This window comes from Amphiprion ocellaris, chromosome 5, assembly GCF_022539595.1.
Source record: "Amphiprion ocellaris isolate individual 3 ecotype Okinawa chromosome 5, ASM2253959v1, whole genome shotgun sequence".
Taxonomy (NCBI): domain Eukaryota; kingdom Metazoa; phylum Chordata; class Actinopteri; family Pomacentridae; genus Amphiprion; species Amphiprion ocellaris.
Window position 1 is genome coordinate 14,921,099 of NC_072770.1, and position 21,970 is coordinate 14,943,068.

Genomic DNA, 21,970 nt, shown 5'->3' on the forward strand with positions numbered 1-21,970 from the left:
CACCAGGATCCCCTACTCCTGCTGGCTGAGAGGGGCAGGAACTGTACCCATTAGCGCCATTTGGGGTTTGGGCTTAGGCTTTGGCTGCTGTTTGTGTGGAGCTGAACACAGAATGATGGCACAGCAGAGATCCATAGGGATGAGGGACACTTCAAGGCAGGATAAGGCATGTTGTTTGTGTTTGTTTCCTCTCCAGTGCTTTTGGACTATCTGCACCTGCTCTCGTTCTGTGTTGAAAACCCACATGACTACGTGGCACAACATGAGCCGCAGAATTCCGCAGAGAGCAAAAAAACATAATGAGATGCCTCACACAGCTGGCCGAATGGTCTTCACGAAATCATCCAGGACATTGATTTTATGGGTTACACAATGCTCCCTAGTACAAAAACAGGACGTCTCCAAAACAAATTGAAGAAATCCAGCTGCCCTGCAGCATAACAGCCACTACCGTCGTAACAGCAAAGCCTTTGCACATGAGCAAGCTGTTTTAGATTACAGTCTGAAAATTAATACAAAAGGTTGCTTAAAGCTGGAAATGCACAACAATCATGAGGTTGAACTATTTGTAGGACACCGATTTTGAATCTGCTTTTGATCTGTCAAAAAAATGGTCACATCCAAAACACGATCCACTGGAGTTCTCTGTGGTCCCTCCTGGGTTAAACATCACTTTGCAGGAGTCACAATGAATAAAGCTGCTTTACTCACACAAGGAGACCCAGGAGCAGCTTCAAAGGACAGGCCTAAATGAATATTCAAAGACAGAACAAGACGTGCAAGTCAAACATGCCCTTCTCTTGGCACGGCTCAGATCACGCCCAGACAGATTTGTGATAATGGAAGGGACGGAGCTCGAAGACAAAGATGGTGGGCAGTAATCCTGTCTATCATCCTTTATTAAGGCCCGAAAAGAAAACGACTCAATAAAGTTGGGGCATCTATGGATGGACACGTATGTTGAGATGCATGTGTATCTCAGCCCATATGGTACCTTATTACACGAGCAAGTAGTTTTTATGAAGAGAAGTATATGCATTCTACTACACTGCCAGGAAATAGTGCACATAATAATGAAAATGTATTCCTTTTTTAATGGAATATCTGCATTACTCCAGCATTGCTCATTGATTTGCACTTTATTTACTTGTATATCAGGAGAAAAATGACTTGATTCAGTATAGTACGCTTTTAAAACTTTGTTTATCAGTGAATACTCTGAGCATGTGGTATTTAAAGTAACACTGTAGTAATAATTCCTAAATAAACCAATTGTGTGTCAAAAATTTAAACAATTCTACAACCTTGAACTGGATTACAGTAATATTTCAGTGACTACCAAAAAGATATATACATTTGAGATTTTATTTTTTATATTTTGGGATTTCCTTAATGAGTCTAAAATAAATCCACAAGGTGGCAAAAACTGACCATAAATAACCTAAACGTTTAGAGATGAAGCAGTAGAGAAATGTAACAGCACATTCAGTTTCCTCATTCCAGTTCAGTCTGCAATATCTATGCAGCATGCTCAATTAGCAAACAGCTAATGGTAATGCTAAAGACTCTTTCAGACTTCTATTATATGTGTTAGTTATTGCACAACAAAAAGACAAACACGAGAAGAACAACAGTGATTTGGTGTTTTACTCTGATAAAGTTGGTGGACATGCAAGAGACAGCTAGAACAAAAAACAATGCAGCATTTTAATAAAATATGGGTCAGTCACTAAAAAAGCTCGATCCTACACTTCCCATAGTGGAACTCAGTGGTGTTTTAAGTTTGACCATCCCTGCCTGGTAAATACGTCACATACAACCAACACTTTGGAACACAGATGAAGTGTGAGGAGTCCGTCTGTGTGAGTAAACTGAGCCCCAAGTGTCAAATCAGAAAAAAAATGTATTAATTAAACACAATAATGATTGACACTGCCACTCAAAGCGACAGTTCACATCAACTCTACGCATTTCAGTGCAACTTGCCATACGGGCTTGTACATAATGCATCCTCAAAGCCAGCAATGGGAAAAATCATTATGTGCACGGCTTCTTATGCTAACAGTTCATTTGAAATAAACAAACAAAATGCAGCCAATGACATCTGAGCAAACTCATGGAAAAGTAGAGCAATAAATAACTCCGACTGCTGTTACAGTCAATGACGTAACCGGCGACTGAAAAAAAAAAAACAGTCATGTTTTTTGTTTCCTGTAATGTGATTAATTTGTACACAGCACAGGCTCTGGCCTGCTTCTCATCCTGCTGCTGCAGCCCCAAAGCAAAGCCAGAAAGTGATGCTGTCCCTGAGGGCGGCTGGTGTTGTGTCCCTCCTGTTTAAAGCTACACATATTCGTTTGGACACATACAACATTTATGACAAGCTTGAGCAACAACAAAAAGAAGAATATGTGTATTTTTTGCCAGGAAGCAAATCGGCCATCTGTCAATACAAAGGACTTCTGCAGCTTTGCTGCTACATCAGGATGTTTTGGCATCATAATATATTATCAGCATCAGCTGCCTCATCACTTGATATCAATAATACATGTAAGAGAACACTGTGACAACAATATGCATTTTTAATTACCCAATTACAAAGCAGTGGGATGTGGGCATACTGTGAAATGCACAAATTTGCAACAAAATGATGCAAAGTTGTTCTTTTCCAGGCTGGATAATACTCTGATTGCAGGCGTGGCACTGGATTCATGAGTAGCAGGGGTTGCTGGCCATGTGTCAAACCGGGTAAAACACGCTGATCTGGTACAACATGAACTACTTTTTCTGAAATACTTCCAGAACCACGGAGAGGAGTGTTCATGCAACCAAACAACATGGCCACAAAATCCACATATGAAAAATTCCCAAAGTCAGCCGAGAGAACAAACTCACAATTTGGTCCTGTTGGAATCTACACATTTGCTGACTTAGGAGAGCATATTTGATAGGCTGCCTCTCTGCTCAGAAACAAACAAACAAACAAACAAACAAAAAAGGGAAACTCAGAGAACCCCTTCTCTGTTAAACTACTGTCATCCCACATCGTGTTACTGAGTGCAGTTCTCCCATATCTGCTGCAGGCTCCAAGAATCCTCTGATCCACTGTTTCCTTTACAGGACTGGACAGGATGCACATGCTCGGCACTCTCGAAGCCTCGGGTGGGAGGAGAAACAGGGACAAGACACACACACACTCACTCACACACACACACACACACACACACACACACACACTCTAAAAAAAACTACTCTAAGAGGAGACACACACAAGTGATTTCAGTCTTGAGTGCCCCTTGAAGGTCTCTCCCCATTAGAAAATAGAGGTCAGCAGCATTAGCTCCACGACTAAACACAGTAATCGCGTAGTACAAAGAGCTCGGCTGGGTCACACTGGCAGCCCATTAATGCAGTTGGCTTTGAAAAAGACAGAAACTGACAGCCTCTCAGCTCCTCTTGCTACCTCTGATCCACAGTGACAGACAGGAGGGGGAACTGGACTGCACATTTGGGAGAAACAAACATTTCGAAGGCATCTTGGTTTGAAAAAAAAATCCAACTCATGATGCAACCAGGTTGTGTTAATCCACTCTCCTTCCTCGAACTCTGCACATAGTAATTACCATTTATTTCTGGCATGCCCTGACATTGGCCTGTCAGATGGAGAATGAGTGTGAGGGTGCAGTGTGAAGGCAGCATCCCACTCTGCCTTTGTGCTGGATTCTGGCCTGGCAGGGTGTGTCATGGCTGATCTGCACTCAGCCCTCATCTCTCCGTCTACTCACCACCGACTGAAAGAGCAGGTAGGATGGCTGATGACACAGGTCACATTAGAAGGCAATAGAAAGACTGTAGAAAACAAAAATAGTCCCTGCTGAGTGAAAAATCATACTGTGTTGCCTGACGTGTCTTTGGAAGCTAGCCATCTATTTTTTTTTTACCTATAGCTATGAATATACAATGAATAGTTACACATATTTTCCTGTATATATGATAGAAACAAATATTATACACTACATATTTTACCTAGATTTATGTATTTTGCAAGTTATGCCATCAAACTGCCCTGAAAAAAGCAACTTTGACTCAACTTAAACTAGTGTCCTCCTTTCAGTTTTAGTAAAACTACTTATTTAAACTCAAATGGATCTTTTAACCTTTTAAAAAAATCTGACCATGATGTCAAGGTACAACGCTGAATTTTAACATGACTATGTTTTGCAAAATGTGACCTTCTCCCCATTCATTCCTACTGTCCTCCATGCCTACACTGAATAGCTATAATATGAACCAATACTAATACTGAAGCTCTCATTTAGGCTTGAATAGGAATATTTTAATGTTTGTCCTCCAGTGCCACATCTGCATATCCCAAATAATTAAAATTACTGTAGTTAAAATGCAATATTAAAGAAAAAAAATCGATTATGAGAATAATTACATTTCAGGCTGTTTTCATTATTAATTGAGTGAAGAGCAGCATTTTTATACAACTTTAGATGTCAAATTCACATTAAAATTCTTCCTGTGCTGGCTTTATATTGCAGAGTGACTTCATAATCACAGCTGATTACAGGGACTGTATGGTTGTGGAGCTCCAATATGTTGGAGCATTTCCACATTGCTTCTAGCAGGGATCTCTATTTTGCTTTTCTTAGCTGCTGCTGAATGAATAAAGGATGCCACTGACAGCTGACCCTGTGCATAATATATGTGTATGTGTGCATGTGCAGAGAGAAAGTGTCATCTATTTGCCCTATATGTTTTTGATTTATGCAGCATAGGGTAGAGGAATGTGCCACTTGCCTGGATTGTCCATTCTCAAAATTCTATTCCTTGTATGTAACTGGATGAATGATCACGTGTGCTCAAAAGAAGCAAGTCAATTACTGTCACTGTTACTTTAACCTTCAAAGCGCCAAATGGAACTGACTTTAAAATAGAAGAATACAACAGAGACATGTGCCTCTGAGAAGTTCAGCTGTTATGACTACATCTTTTGCTCCCTGAAGGAGGGGAACAAGATTGCAACATCCATGCAACATCTACCTGATGCAGCAAAGGCTCTGGCTTGCATCATTATTTCAACAGGTGAAACTGAGCACACTGGAACATATGGGACAAAACTGAAGCCCAGTGGTTCTGCACTCATGAGACAGTTGGTTACAGCCATGATGCAGCTTCTCTATTACCTGACTGCATTCTTATTTTACTACGAGGTACTCCATTAATTGAACATTACACTCCCTTAGCATTGTCTCATAATCAAAACAAATGATCAGAATAATTCAGTTCGGTGGGAGATTTGGATGTGCGATGCTAGTATTGGCCGATGTAGCCTCAAGATGCTACCCTCTAGAAGAGACTGGGTGAGCTACAGAGGTCTGGTAAACTCATTTCTTGCTTTCATTTTTGCACTTCTTCAGCCCCAATCGCTGCTTGGTTGGATTGCATCAATTCAGGTAATATTTCAGGCTGCATACAGCTTCCTCTGGAGACAAAAAGATGTCAGTTGTACTCCTCAGCACTTGTAAACATACTTTGGAGAGATGATTTTCTCCTACAAGGCAATTATGCTTTTATGTCAACACCATCACTAAGAGGTAAGAGATTTTGACATATGCCAATGAAACACTTAAAAACAAAATTAATAGATTATTTAATTAGCCGATTGTCTACAAATGTTTGAATCTCCAGTGTGAGGTTTTGCTCACATTTCAAATCATTGTAAACTGAATAGCTTTGATTTTGGGCTCTTACTTGGATTATTTTTGGCATCTAACATTTTTTTACCCGAGATTTTTGGACATGATGATTATTTTTTGCAATTTGCCAAGTACGGGCGAAAACAATAAGCACTAGTTGCAGCTTTAAACTAGACAATGGTGACTATTGTCGCTAGATACCCAGGTCTTCTTCTCTCTGTCCCATAAATGTCGGCGCTTCTTGTACACCAGAGGAGCTTTTCAAGAAATGACTGACCAGAAGCCAGGCACACACAACTGTAAATGTTGCATTCATGTAGCAGATTTGACTGTTTTATCATCATTTATCAGTTTTGCAATGTAAATAAAACCTATTTTACTCCAAACCTCTTTGTGGAAATCAGGCATCTACAGTCACCAAGTAAACCTGCTTTGTTTGGTGCAAAAATCACTCAGTGTGACTGTGGTGAACAATCCCACTAACTGAGTCGCTGAGTTCGGTGTAAGACTAGAAACAGTAATACAGCTGTGAAGGCTACCCAGCTATGGGGTGTTATGGATTCAACTTACAACAGCAGTCCACTGCTCTGGTAAGCAAGCTAGGCGTGTGGACGGAGCTGTCATGTTTTCTACAATTGTTATTTTCCCCTTGCACAGCAGGTGACAGCGCATTTCTTCTGGGATGAAATCCCCACAGGCACTGAGGGATTTGTGTTTGTGTAGCAGCACAGAGGAGCCTGAGGACACGCCGTGTGACTGTAGCCCGGCAGACGGGACGGCGGTGCTTACACACCAGAAAAACAACCACAAAGCAAAAGGAAACGGGAACGCTCTTCACACATGGAAACAGCTGAACATATGTACATGCGAACCTGTGCTCCACGTTTGTTGCTCTGCCCTTTCTTTTATGGTTTCCTATCCCACACACAGGCTGGCACGCTCTCCAAATTCAACAATAACGAGAGCTATGTGTACTATAAACTTTAAGGAGCTTAAAAGGAGATTCAGGAAGCATGTCACTCACACGTCTTCTGGGAAATGTGCGCGCTCTATGCTCAGACTCCTCCGTGACCTTTTCATACGTGATTAGAAACTCCAATCAACTCACAGTGTCACTCTCAGAAAATACAGCAGATCCCATTTCATGCTGCTGCCACGTTGTTGGCTGCTTGTCAGTAGAGTTTCTCTTCACTATGAGGTAACTGCTACATTATGTCAAGACTGGAAGGGTTTGGAGGAAAAGACTCTGTGAGTTTGGGCATGGATGCCGTGACAGTGACATGTGATATTATTTCAGAGAGCTGGAGTCCCCAGACAGATGAAGAGGGAGAAATATGATTGAATATGGGATTGTGAAAGGAGATTACTCATGGAGATTGTGAAATGTGTCGTCTGCTAATCAGATTAAGAGCAGAATAATCCCTGATGAAAAAAATGAGAAACTACTAAATATGAGTCATATACAGTGTCATCAACAAACACCACAGGGATGAACGTGTCCTTCTTCGTAGTGCATGGTAAGATTAAAATGTGTCACGTTCATCTTGGGGGACCTTCAAAAACAACTCAAAACTGCTGAACTGGATGGGGGAAGCCACAATCTGAGGGACATTCAAGCTGTTATTTGATTAGAGTTGCTAGGCGCCTGACGCAGCAACAAGCAGAACAAATATAAAATGGGCTACTGTTTGTTTAAAAGCATTTTATCTGTAAAACTGTGTAAATTAATTTCCACAAGGTTGTCAATAACACATCTATGGGTCAAACTGTCCAACCCTAGAGGCCTCGGTGAGGTGACTAGGCTATGCCCAGCAGTGAGCATGATCAGCCCTCAGGAAAAACCCTGACTTTGCCTGAGCTCAATTCACAGTTTCACACCAAAGGTGTGCTCCAATCAAAGCTTACCCAACAGTGCTGGAAGGGATGTGTCTACTGATTGCTGAACGTCTGATTCAGGAGGAGATTCTGTCCTGGCCATGGAACAGTGGATCAACTCTTTGCTGAAGGAGTCGTGGGAGTTTGACCATCCAGTCTAGATTTGTTTTGTGCATCTGCAGAACGCCTACAGCTGTGTCCCTGAGGGAATCCTTATAGGGGTATTGCAGAAGTATGGGGTACTAGCGTCATTGCTACTCGCAATCCAGTCCTCATACAATCAAAGTGAGAGTCAAAGTCAAACATGTTTCAAGTAGTTGTTGGGCTTTTTGCCACTTGTCTCTGTTCCTGCATGTTATATTTCATGGACAAGACGTCGAGGTATAGATGTGAGGAGGGTATCCAGTTTGGGAACCTCAGAGTCAGATATCTGCTGTATATAGATGAAATGTTTGTGCTGCCTTCATCAGACCGTGACCTTCAGCGTGCACTGAGGCAGTTTGCAGCTGAGTGTCAGCACCTCCAAGTCTCAGTCCATGGCTTCACTGCTGGAATGGATAAATTGCTCCCTCTGGGTTGGGGGTGAGTTGCTGCCCCAGGTGAAAGACTTTAAGCATCTCAGGATCTTGTTCATGGGTGATGGGAAAATGGAGTGTGAGATGGACAGATGTTTTAGTGCAGTGTCAGCAGTAATGCGGGCATTGTTTCGGACCTTTGCAGTGAAGAGGGAGCTGAGCCGAAAGGCAAAGCTCCTGATTTACTAGTTGATCTGTGTTCAAACCCTCACCAATGGTCATGAGCTATGGATAGTAGACATAAAGAATGAAATCATGGATACAGGTAGCTAAAATGAGTTTCTTCCAAGGGTGTAGAGCTTGGACATAAAGCTCAGAGTACAGTCTCTTCTCCTTTGCATCGAAAGGAGTCAGCTGAGGTGGTTTGGGCATCTGATTAGGATACTTCCTTTGGAGGTTTTCCAGGAATATCCAACTGGTAAGAGAGTCAGAACTCACTAGAGGGATTATATGTCTCATCTGGTCTGGAAACACCTTAGGATCCCCCAAGAAGGAACTAAAAAACATTACTTGGGCGAGGGACGTCTTGAATGTCCTGCTTGGTCTGCTTCCACTGTAACCCTACACTAGATTAGCTGATTAATATGGAGGAATGGATTTTTCGCTATGCAGAATTTTAAATGAATGTTTACATGACCATCTGAATAAGCTTCCTGCAGATGTTCTACAGGAGAAACTGACTGACTACTGTAGATAGTTAACTGCCAACACAAGACAACTGTTGTCTAAACGGCTACTTTGCTAACAACAAGACAGCACTGTCACTAATGGAAAACAATTCACATACTTCCAAAAAATTATTAGTCTCTATCAAAAAACCTTTTTGCAGACCAGTTTGTACTCTGGCTTAGTAGGATTAAATGAAAGTTAAAGGTGAAGCTCATCTGACAGTCTATTACAGATTCTGCTGTTTTGGTCACTCTGACTCTTATGCAACATCCAGGACATATTGGAGTCACTGTGACCAACATATATGTGGTATTAACAACTGTGAAATTCACATTTTACTGAAAGTTATCAGACTTCATATGAAACCAAGTGTTGGCAAAAAGTGGCCAACGTGGACTTCTCTCATTTGCCAAAATCTTCTGCTAATGGAAATTAAATGCCGAAATTTAATACATTTTGTGTAGTATTGAACAAATACATACTTCTGACAGGTGTTACGACACTGTATGTCAGAACATTTCAAATTACACTCTTGTATTGTCATTGATAGTGTTTTTGATCAACTTTGTTTTACGAAGTTCTTTGGAGAAATATACACTCCATTGTGTCTTTCTGATTTGTTAATGTAACTGGTAATAATATTGCTCTCTTTCAGGACCAAAGCAGAGCCATATTTTTCTCCATGTGCAACAAAGGAAATAGTAAGTCAGCACCAGTGAGTGAGAAGCAGCTGTCATCTGTAACGACCAAATAATGTGAAACCTTGCAATGGGTAAACATGGACATCTTTCCCATCTTTGCCTTTCTTCCAGTATGACGTGAATGTGGCAGAAGTCCCCTCAGGCATTCACATTGTCAAGACAGTCCAGAACAAATTTGCCTGTCAAAGCTGATCATGACAGATCTACTTCACCCCTTGGGGTGAAGCCACTGATCACAGCAATTTCATTAAAATACATCAATTTTGCAAGACATTTTGCTGTTAAACGAAAGGAGAAGCATGACAAATGCAGCGAATCATCTGTCATGGTCCTTGCAATCACCATATCTCAACCGTCTGTACTGAACACCTGTGGGAGACTTTGGAGCGAGAACGGTTCTCCACCACTAACCTTAAAACGCCAAAAGAGATACTATCATGTGGAAGGATGCTGCTTATTCCTCCAGCAGGGTTCCGAAACTGTAAATTGTGGCAGTGTGTGAAAAACAGGGTGTAACAGTCTGACAGTGTGTGAAAACTCTCAGTTCACCACAGATCCCTCAGTCTACAGGCAAACGTATTTACCTACAGCTTCTGAGAGAAACTGGAGGAGAAATGCTTGCATTATCCATCATCCTAAAATATGGAAGTGTGTCCACTGCACTGTCTTTGTAACTCATTTCATCAGATAGCCCGGTTACCCAATTCCATTCGTTGACCTTCTATTTCTCTGTCAACATATTATGCTTTTACTGACTGACATAATCCATATTTATCACTCATTTCCATTTCATTTATCATAGTCCATGTTGCTGCTAGCGATATATGTAGTAAGCTGGCAGCTATCTATGCACTTTGGTGAAGTTTATTGTATTATTCCAGAATATCTATACGCCCGGAGTCTCCAGATGACTTATATGTATGTTTGTCACACCCAAACCACGCTTCCTACTGGTGGTTGAACATTCTGATAGCATCTGTCTTGTTAGTGTGCAAAGTAAATACAGCACAGTGACACACATTCAGTGTCGCTCCTAAAAATACACATGCACACATCCACTGAACACACACTAAAGCACCCTATATAGTCCATCTATACAGCAGATGTGTACTTTCCCTGCTAGCAACACACTAACACACACTTTTATATTCCCTTGAACTCTCTCTATCACATGCCCACCCATTTTCCAAGCTCCTTCTTCTGTCCATACACGTCTTTCTGCATGGGCGAGTTCACGCTGCATACAGCGGGCAGGACAGCTGTCTGCCATGCATAATGTGTCCTCTGAGAGCCCCTCTGGCAGGTGGAAACCCACCAGAGCCTTGGGCGTACACCGAGGCCCCCACCACTATGGGAAGGTCTGCAAACATATGGCACTGAATAGGGATGTGCAGAGGCTTTCCTTGAACGCCCACATGCAGATCTGGATTAAAATGCAATGAGGTCCTTGTGAGGGAGGGAAGGTGGCTTAGGTGGCCTGACAGTCATTATTGTCTTGTTATTGGCTGTCAGGCTGCTGATGCCACAGCGAGATACATTTCCTCTGTGCCAATATGAATGTCATGAAATATGACTGCACATGACTGAACATGTGAACAATGCTCAGACTCCAAGCACACTATCATCTTTTTTCATGTTTTATTTTTTCATAAATAGTTTGCTATTCATGGTTGGAGGCAGGGATGGATTGCCGCTCAGAGCAACCTGATGAAACTTGAAACTGTCCAATATTTTCTCTATTCAGAAGCAGGAAAATTGCCTCTCAAAATAGGACCTTGAATGGCCATCACCCTTATCAGGATGGTGTCACCTACACAAACAAACACAACAACACAAACCAAATTAATTTTGACCAATTGACAGGAAAGGAAAGTTTTCTCTCTGGGTCAAATAGCCCTCACAATGGAGAAAAATACATTTCATGAATATAAAATTGCATTCTGTTGTTATCACTTCCCATTCGCCTTTTAGGCTGCCTGAAGATTTTTACATTTCTTCGCCTCTTGGATGCATGGTGCTGTAGTTGGCTTTTTCCTCATTAGTCATCTCGTTCCAGTGAATTTATGTGAAAACACACACCATTGCATATCTTCTGACAGGCCAAACAGATTTGCAATAAAATAAGAACACAACTGAGATTGATGACTGAGCTGCTTCCTGAATTCATGCCCCTAGTAGAGCATGAAAAAGCTTTTCCACTGTGGCACTGCAGGTTTTTACTACTGTCCAATATAGTGTTTCTAATCACATAGGCGATGAAATTCATCAAAATAATGTCACACAGGAAGCAGATGAGTGTTTACTTTCAAAGCACACTGCATCATCGGTTTAGGGAGATTTAAACGCTTACTATAAGTCACTTACAGCTAATAGTTGACCATTTTGCTGCTGCATTTTAAATGTGAACGTATTTATTCTACTCTCTCAAGCAGCTCTTCTTTCATTTTTTCTGTACAATGTGTAAGTTAGTCTCAGTTAACTTGATTCAGCACAGAGGGTAACGTAAGTCTTGCTTGGAAATATGGTTTGAGTGCAGATTTGAAAAGCTGACAGTGTTTTAGCTCTTAAAAATCATGTAACTAAATATGTATGCAACACTGAAACTTAAATCATTGCAGATCTGTCTCAATAAATTGTTTATTTATTAAAAGAAATGTCAGCAAATGAAAAAAAACTAATCAATTTACATGTGTTTATTGTCACTGCATGTACACATACAACAAAATTTAATGTCTCATACAAATAAATTGTTGATTTTAGACATTGACAAGAAAAACAAATGCAAATGTCCCTGTGTGGTCCTTTGACAATTATAAAAAAAGAAAGAGAAATGACCACACAAACATTTCTAATAATAGTTAGTAAAAAAACAATAAAACAACCAAATGAAATCTGTCAAATTATAAACAAGCATCAAAGCACTCACCAATTTTAATTCAGCACATCTTACGCCACTCATTTCCTTCCAGGCTCATTTCATTTAAATTGATTCAGAATCTATATTTTACTGACTGCTAACAAGGCTTTCTGTAAATGGACTGTCGATCCTAAATTTTCATTTTGATTTCTGCATGAAGTGGAATTAACAAGACTTCATTACCAGATTACCGGCAGCACGAGCAGAGCAAAGTGCTATTTTAGATGCAACAAAGCTGCATTTCAGATCAACAAAAAAAAAAAAACAAAAAAACACTTTGGGCTCTTTGCCTGCTGATTGATTGCTTATTACTTAATCTTGATTTGGCGCCTGTTGTTGTATATTCTATTCTAAATGAGTGACTGGTTAGATGTCCTCTATGGTTATTTCTCAATAAAAGTCTAAAACATGCTGAAAAAGATGCTTCTGCATGCTGCAAACCAAAATTTTAAACATCACATTGGAGGGTTTTGGAGCACGATGAGTGAGTTTACATTGGAGACACATCGAAAACTTTGTGTTTATAGCATCTGCTTAATGCAAAAAGGATCACAACAACAACAACAACAACAACAGAGTGACGAGTTGCTTAATCCAGCTGAATGACACGTTGAGAGTGGCTTCTATTACAACGGAGAGATGTAACTCACCAAAATGGACTTCTAATTGACAGCATGTATCGGCTCTGTTTATTAGTACGAAGACAAGTGTCTTGAGGGGGCTTTTCATGTGCCCGAAGATGCCTGACATGTTTGAATTATTTCCCTGTTGGTCTTAAAAACCAAACCCTAATTGGATTACTTCAGCACAAATTGGCAGATATGAAGAGAGGCAGTGAAGCAACTGTTCACAGCGTAAAGAACGAACAAATACAGGAGTGTCAGTTCAACTATTTGCGAATAAATCTAAAATTCCAGATTGCCAAGTTTTCACCAAGTAAAACCCCGAAAGGATGCAAGATCCAAACAATTACAATCAATTCCAGGCAAGCAGCATTTCACAGCTGACGCGTATGAATCAGTAATATTTGTTAGGTTCTGTCAGCTGGAGGGATGTAATCCAAGCAGCTGTTGCACTTAGCAGTTCCAGTAAGTTAAGAGAGGAGGCTACAAAAGGATACAATCTTTCTTGGAAAACATATTTTAATTTAGAAATTTAGCACATTAACACATTTAATTTCTGTGTGTGTAGCAGCTGAAGATAAAAGCCCCATTTAAAATCCAGTATTTTGCCAATTTGGGAAAATTCCTTTTTTGTTTTGTTTTGTTTTCATTTTTGAACCAAATCATTTCGGACATTAATGCCATGTTCATGTCTGAAGCTACACCAACCATCAAATGACGTGCACCTGTATATAATTTCCTGTAAAACCATAGACTATGCATAAAAGATAGACCAATACTCTAGTTCAAAAAGCTTGTGCCTTAGACCTGCATTCTTTCTAACAGCCAGCAGGGGGTGACTCCTGTAATTGCATAAAGAAGTCTGATTATATAGATATTTATGAAAAAATGTTGCTACTTCTTTGATCTGTCACCTCAGCGAACATTTTTCTACTGAGCTCATGGTTTCAATCCCTAGTTTCAATATTTTTTGATTACAACATGATGTTCATTCCTTAAATTATGGTCGTACTTAGATCAAAGAAGACAATAAACCAAGACATATATTAGGGCAGTGCTTAGTGTACTTGAGTTCTCTGTCAGCTCCAACTTTCACACAATACAATCAGTTTCAAAAAGACCAAGATGGCGACATTCACATAAGGAAACACGATGTTACAAAACCATAATCCACAAACCGATGACTGATGTCACAGTGGATACAGCCATCTTTATCTCTCAAATAAAAAAACATAAATAAATTATGGATATGATACAAACAAAGCAATAATGTTTGAAAAAATATTAGTAAGTTATAGTAGAATTTGTAAAAGCATCGGTAGACACAACTATAAAATGGTGTAAAACAATGCTAAAGCTGCAGAGTGGAACTTTTGTCTCTCCTTTTGGCAGAGACACTGTTAACACATTAAGGAAATTTGGTTCTCCAGTCTTTATGCTACTTTAACTGAAGCTCATTCTGGTATTGATCGTCTTATTTACCTCCAAGTAAATAATTTGCAACTTATTCTGCCTTCTACACTTCAGGCTATGCTTGTCTTCAGCTTGAGTACAAACGGTGGTACATAAACAGGACTGAACAATAGTTTAATTAAACTGCTGCGGAATGGAAGCAGAAAAACGAAGCTCTAATCAAAGCAGACTCAGCTTCAGGCTCCTGACGGAAGGGCTGTCGCACTTCCTATGGCTCAGCTAAGACTGATCACACCTACGCAATGCTAGGATCATGTGAAATCTCTCGTTATCCGGAGCGGCAAATATAAGGTGTTGATTATCGAGTCAAAGGTGCCTCTGAAACAGGTGGAACTTAAAGAGCACCAGCACACACCAAAAGCCAGGCACCAATCTGGAAGCACTTCGAACATTACAGTGTCATCCACTTTTTTCCATTTACAGCTAGTTAACTTCTCCTTTTCAGTGAGAGAAAGACATCTACGTTGATAAAAAAAAGGAGAATATATTGTCTTACCTCCAGAATGCGGTGGAGGTCCGCACAGCAGAACCACTCCTTGACCTTCCCGGACCGAAACTGAGCTTCTTCTGTGAGTCTTGAAGTTTTCCAAATCTGAAAAATAAAATTAGAAGCTGTAAGTAAAATATCCCCACAAGTCAGAGGCTGCTACAATTGATCATAAAAACATGAGAGCTCTGTCAAGAGCAAATTACTGTTTTCTTGCCTGCTCCTCCTTCTCACTCCTATTCAAGGTCACATCACATGGCGCCTAAAGCAGCGTGCAGCAGGCGAGGAAACACTCACAACAGGTTGCCCGTTTATTATAGAGCTCACACAGATAAACACACCACACACTTGCAGGGCACCAGAAAGTTCCTGGCCTATATTTCTTTGGACTGCAGGAAGAAACTGAAGCTTTATCCTGACAAATATACTACTTGTAAACTCCAAGGGGCCAAAGGTTCAAGCTCAGAGTGCATCAAACCGCAGCGCAAAACCACCGAACCACTGTCCTCCCTCATAAGTGTGTAAAGCAAATAATATAGGAATACAGAAACATGAAATCTCTGCAGCTCCGGAAAATTTTAAAAATGAAAATAACAGTTAAAAGAATGTCTGAATCTTCTGCCCTAACAAATTGAAAATTTTTGGGGCTTTAAACAGCCTTTGGCTTTGCCTCAGGCCAAATCACCCCCTGTGTGCATCTGCACTGTAGATATCTAAGACTCGTTGTGATGCTGCCACAAGTATCAGAAATAAGTTGAATTAAGGGGCCCCAATGGGGACTTTTGCCAGAAGAAGACAGCAACAACTGGTTAACTAGTATTAAAAGTTGAAAGTTTTATGGAAATAAGCACAGGTAGAATGAATTAATGCTGAAAAAACAACAACATATACTGGCATGAATCTAATGACTGTGCTACATCTTTTCAGGTTTCTATTTGAAGGCTGTATGCTTTATTCTGTGATCATTTTTAATCTGTGTTGATTTTTAAAATAATTTTTTTTGTAGAGGAAATTAACATTTCCTTCTCTTCTATCTGTAGGGTATGGATGCCCGAAGCTCACAGTTTAGTCCAATTACAAAGGACCCTCTTTGGGTCCAATTTGCCTGACTGAACATGCTTTTATTTGTTTAGAGTGCCTTGATTGTATTTAAAAACAAAAAGATAGAGTTCTGTCATTCATTATCTGTAAGGATATGAGAAGCCATTCCCCAAAATCCCTATTTTTAATTGTACAGAACACTAAGTTAGGATTGCAGATGCAAAATGCAGTTTCAGCAGCCAGAAGTTAATTAAAAATAATGGAGACTCCTAAACCTCAGTTTACTATCCACAGAGAGGGACATTACTATTGATAAGAGAAAGGTTTGCAAGGCTGAATTAGAGGAGATGCTGCAATAAGATCGAAACACATTCCTGTATATAGTTTGGGAACATGTCTGAATATGACATGATCACTTGTGTTGGACGTTTTTTGGATAGTGGACATTTTGGACATTGCGGGCTACGCTTGACTCCATGTGATTTTTGCTGAACTGCATTTCAGCCGACAGCTACTGTTGCTTCATATTTACTATTTGGGGTGAAATTGTCATAGATGCTGACTGTGTGTCCTTTTTCAAAAACAGCGTTGTTTGTTGCTGCTTTTTTTTCTATCGTAGCAACAGTAGCAGGGTTCATGTTGCTTTCACACTTGCAGTTTGTTGTCATGTGTGGGTTGTTGTGACTAAATAATGCCGGTTCTCTGGCTGTGTGACTGTATCGGGCATCCAGCATGAATATCAAACTGTTTGCCTTCTATCCTCAGTTGCCTGCCTTGCTAGTTTCATTTGCCTTACTTTCCTGTCCTTTCTTTGACTGAGGTTTTCACAAATTACTGGTGAAATCCACGGCGCTGGCCATGGTGCTGAAATAGCCTATCAGCAGTTGTGCTGCTTAAATATTGGCAGGTTGCTGTTTAATGATAAATCCATGGCACTGAAATAGCACACCTCACTGTAATCCACAATTTCTCTCCGTTCCGCCCTCCTGTCTCTGCAACTTTCACCTTGAATCTGTCTTGCATCTCTATACAGCCAATAATAGACTGCTTAAGGGCCCATTACAGGTCTTCTACAATGAGCCGTCAGCTCTACACCTGCTGTCAGATTCTAAAAGTATTATCTCAGTATCAAGAAAACTACAGTGCGTCTTCATGAGGAAACGCCACATTTATTGCATGCAAAATCTGGATAAAAATCCTCTTCATCTGAAAGCATCTGTCAATTTTTAGGCGAAAAACTAGAAAATGATTGTGAAAGTTCTAAGAAAGGCGTTTCTAAAAATGTATATATACATTTAAATGCTCACAACAGACTGTATGAAATTAAATTACTGTGCATTATTGTACATTAGTTAAGACACTTTTAAAGAGGATCAAAAAATTCCAGAAAACTTGCAAAAAAAAAGTGATGCAACTAAAATGTGTTTCCATTCAAATATCCAGACATTAGGTATTTAGCGCCACCAAGACAAACTTCCGGTTGTAATGATTTTCCATATAGGTGCTGTTAAACCATTTCAAAAGAAGAGGATGTAATGAGATGATGCATTTAAAAGAGCACCAGGCAAACATCAATGTAGCTACATTCTGCTTTTCTACTTCATAGAAAAGCGTAAAATCTGTTTTGCAATATTTGGATATTGTTTTGAAATTCTGCAGAGGTTTTGTTTTAAAACCCAAATTAAAAATGCACATGAAAACAGGTGAATGGAAATGCAGTGCTTTAGCTTTGTCTGCTTTGTACTACATGGCTGTCTGATCCTTAAGTGCTTCCTGCTTTGTTGGTATATTACTTGTGTGGTTTAATTTCCTCTGGATGTGTTTTTATTTTGAACAGCAGGCTGTACGTATCAGAGAACATATGGTATATAGGAAACCTGCTAAATAACTGTATACCTGAAGAGACACACTTGAGAGAAGGAGAAAATGAAAAGAACGAGGACTCCCTCCAACCTGTAGTGTTGTGTTGCAGATAACGAATATAAGTCCAGCATGAGCCAAACACATTATGAGAAAAAGAAAGTGTTGAAATCAATAGTGACACACACCCACTAATATGAGGCAAACAGCAATCTGCAGCCGTGCCGCTAAGCAGAGAGGGTTGCTTTGGCAGGTCACACATGAGGGATTTTAATAGCTCCGGTGGTAATCAGGTTACCTTTCATTCATCACGCCCACCACCACTGAACATTAGAAAGGTATCCCTGGTATGGATTTGACACCAAAAGTAGTGTTAAACTGAACTAATTTTCTTTTGACAATTGACGGAAACAACAGCAGGTCATAACCACTTCCAACAACTGGCTGCACTAATGGTGTGTAGAGCTCGGTAAATGGAATTCACACATCACATGGAGTCTTCATGTCTGCACTGATAACTTGGGTAGTAGAGGGATAAACATGTTCCTATGGGAACTGCTTAAACCTGACAGCTGTTAAGCAATCCGGCGTAATGACACATAGATATTTGAAATATATAGAGAGAAAACATGAATCAATTAATACAATTTGAATTTACATGGCAAATGTATAAATTAAATGCCTCACCTTTTACTATTTCACTTTTTTTTTTTTTTTTTAACAATTTTAGCATTTAGTTTGTAAATTTGTAAATTCGGTGGCTGCTTTGAGGTCAAAGGTAATTAAAAATGTGATTCATACAGACAGGAAATTAATATACAAAGACGGGTGATATAGTGTCTCTGATTTATCCATGCATATTCCCAGATTGGATTAATTAACCTTAATTAACCTTGTTTTACAATACGCAGCATATTGTCTAGTCAGTGTGAGCATCAGCGCGGACACGAGTGTTCTCTTTGAAGACCTGCTTGTCGCAAAACTGCAAACAATCCACTTTAAAATGAGATAACTGATTAGTTCAGCTCCAAGTGATCTGAATGTAAAATTATTGGGCTCACTGATTTATGAAGAGGACTATAAGGTCAGTTAATATGTGTTGTATTGGCTGCAGGACAAGTCAATTAAGAGGCAGCCTTTAATTATTTCTTTAAACATAAATCTCTTCTTAAACTACGAGCACAGTTTAACTAATGGCTATTTGAGACTCTTAAGACCTATTAAGAGAGGAATTATGAATTTTTCTTTAAAGATTAATGCCAGATTCGGCCCTCAGGGGTTAACTGGATGTGTCCACTGCATTGATATAAAAATTAACCAAAAAACATACACAAAATACATAATTTATGGCATTATGAACAGGAATTTGAGGGCTGATTCCCAGGAATAGTCTGTAAAATATCCCAAACAATCTCAGTATTCTTGGTTATCACTGCTGGGAAAAAAAAAAAAGAAGTATATTGTGATGTTAGTGCAAACCAAAAAACTGCAGCAAGACGTTGCTTTTGTTTTCCTCTTTGTGTCTCTGGGGTGTTTGCACCTCAGCTCAGTGAGATACAGCAGCTGAGAAAAGCATCTTGGACAGCCCAAATGCCTTCCTCACACACACACACACACACACACACACACACACACACACACACACACACACACACACACACACACACACACACACACACACACACACACACACACACACACACACACACACACACACACACACACACACACACACACACACACACACACACACACACACACACACACACACAGAGAGAGGACACTATGTATTACTTCACTTTTAAAAGCGCGTTGTCAAAACACACTTGTGTGAGTCCACCGCTGAGGAAACGGGGCTGAGGTTCCTGCTGAATGCGCTCTGGTCTGGTGGTAGCACAACCAGCTGTGAGGATGGAGAGCGAGACCCCATGAGCTGATTGTAACTGGGGGCATTTGTGCTCCAGTTGCTCACCAGCTGCAGTGGAAATGAAGCCACTGTGCTGCAGTGGTTTTCGTCAAGGACTGGTTGAGCTGGTGTGGGGGGAGAGCAGAATGTTTGACTATAGAGGACTCTTCATAGAGAAGAGAAACTTTGAAACCATTTAATGTGGCAGTTTAAGAGTTTTCCTGTCATGCCTCCCTCTCCAAGCTAATTTCTCTCAGCTATTAACGATCACGGGTAAATGTCATTTCACCAAAATAACACTGTAATGAGCTTGTAGACAGAAAAAACACACAAGGCTTTTCTGTTACACTGACAATGAGAGCAAAATACACTTCATCTAATATTTTGGCTCAGGTTTTGACTGATGTGTTTGCTTGACATGCATCGTCTGTTGTTTTTTTCTTTTCTTTCCTGTCAGAAATCTGTCCACTGTCCATTTGTATTTTACACAACTGTCTGAATCCTGGATCCTGGCAGCAATAGAAGCCTAAAAGCTTCCTCTTTTTTTGGTTTACTGTTCTAGCATGAAACAGATTTATTCAACTTCACAACTCCAATCCACATTTTTCGCCGCTGTCACGCTCTTCCCCCATGCGAGGCCTCTATAAGCCCCAGGTGGGGTCTGCCCCACAGTTTGAGAACCACTAAACTCTGTCGCTCCCAACACGGGGATCCAAAACATCACATGCAGGGCCTCAACTACAACAAAACTGAGAAAGAAAGTAACAGCTTCGAGGTACTTGTGCTTTATTTATGTCCATTACATGTTAGTGAAACTTTAACTTCACCACATTTCAACATCTTTAACGTTGCTCCATTCTTTAACAGCTGTGCACATAAATTTAGAGACACTGCATACAGAACATATAATTGAACAAAAAAATTATCATTTATACATTAATGCTGCAATGTATTAAATTTGCAGTGACATCTGCAGCTCCACTCAGCTATACAGACACTTTATAGTGACTTTCAGCTCATTGTTCAGCTGTCCAGCCCACAACTTTACTGTTCACTCACTCTCATAGCTTCCTTTATGGCTGCAGTAAGACGCTGTTTACACTAAAAATGCTCTTTAAGCCCACTGTGAACTACTTGTCTAGTACTAAACAGCAAATAGTGACAGTCCGAGATTAGGTGGTGACAAGCAGATATTTCCTTCAGATGTTGGTGACCAAACACAGAGTTAAAAGTAAGTGATTTCTTCGATCAGAATCATTAAATGGCCAAAGGCACAAATGAAGTTTAGAGCAACCTGTCAATCATAGAGTAGCCCCACCCAAAAACATATGCTGAGTTATTGTCTATTTTATTCTACAAGGAACCATAATTTGCAAAATGAACATCATTTTGTATTAAACAAGACTTGAAACTAGTGATTGAGATCATAAACTTATTAGTAAAATGTTTACTGTGGTAATTGCAGATATTCAGCTCCACCATGCAGATGCAGCATTGAAGTGCTTTTTAAAATCCTGCAAATGTAATATAAATATCACACATATACATAGTGACAAACGTTGCATTATGACTATTTTTACTTGTAATGCTTCTGTACTTTTACTTAGAATAACGGATTTCATTTGTAATGGAGTGTTTGTGCTGCTGATAGAGGAAAAAAACATGTAATCAAAACTGACAAAGTTGTGTTCTACATTTTTTTGGTGTGTTTTTTCGTTTTACCAGAATATGTATTATATATGATACTCCTGGCAGCTTCCACACCATTACTTAGTAATACGATGCAATGGACACAAATGCTATTGCAGAACTAGATAAAAAAAAAATTTATTTAAAAAATGAAAATGTGAAGAAGAAAAAAACACTTTTTTGCAGTGATATTTCTTCGCAATCATTTTTAAAACTATTAAACCACAGTTATGTTCCAGATTACAAGATAAATGTGTAATGTTGGGAAAATAACACAGGCTGAAAGAAATAAAATTACTTTTCTTTTTTTCCTCGTCCTTTTTCCTTGAATAACACTGTGTAGTTTTACCTCTCTGGGCTTACAAAAGCTATGGAAATGTTAACATTTGAAGGAAAACTCTCACACAATTGCTCACAGACATATACAACCTGTGAAAATGGCCTGCAAA

The 21,970-nt window shown here is 39.8% G+C and overlaps 1 protein-coding gene across 3 annotated transcripts in view; it reads right to left on the reverse strand.

Moving 5' to 3' along the window:
* The window catches only part of cntn4 (contactin 4), a 161,251-nt gene that overhangs the window by 68,153 nt on the left and 71,128 nt on the right, over positions 1-21,970 (reverse strand). For all 3 annotated transcript variants that reach the window (XM_023261306.3, XM_023261305.3, XM_023261304.3), the window contains exon 5: positions 15,035-15,130. In XM_023261306.3, the coding sequence (XP_023117074.1) occupies positions 15,035-15,130 (96 nt within the window). The remainder of the gene's footprint in view (positions 1-15,034; positions 15,131-21,970) is intronic.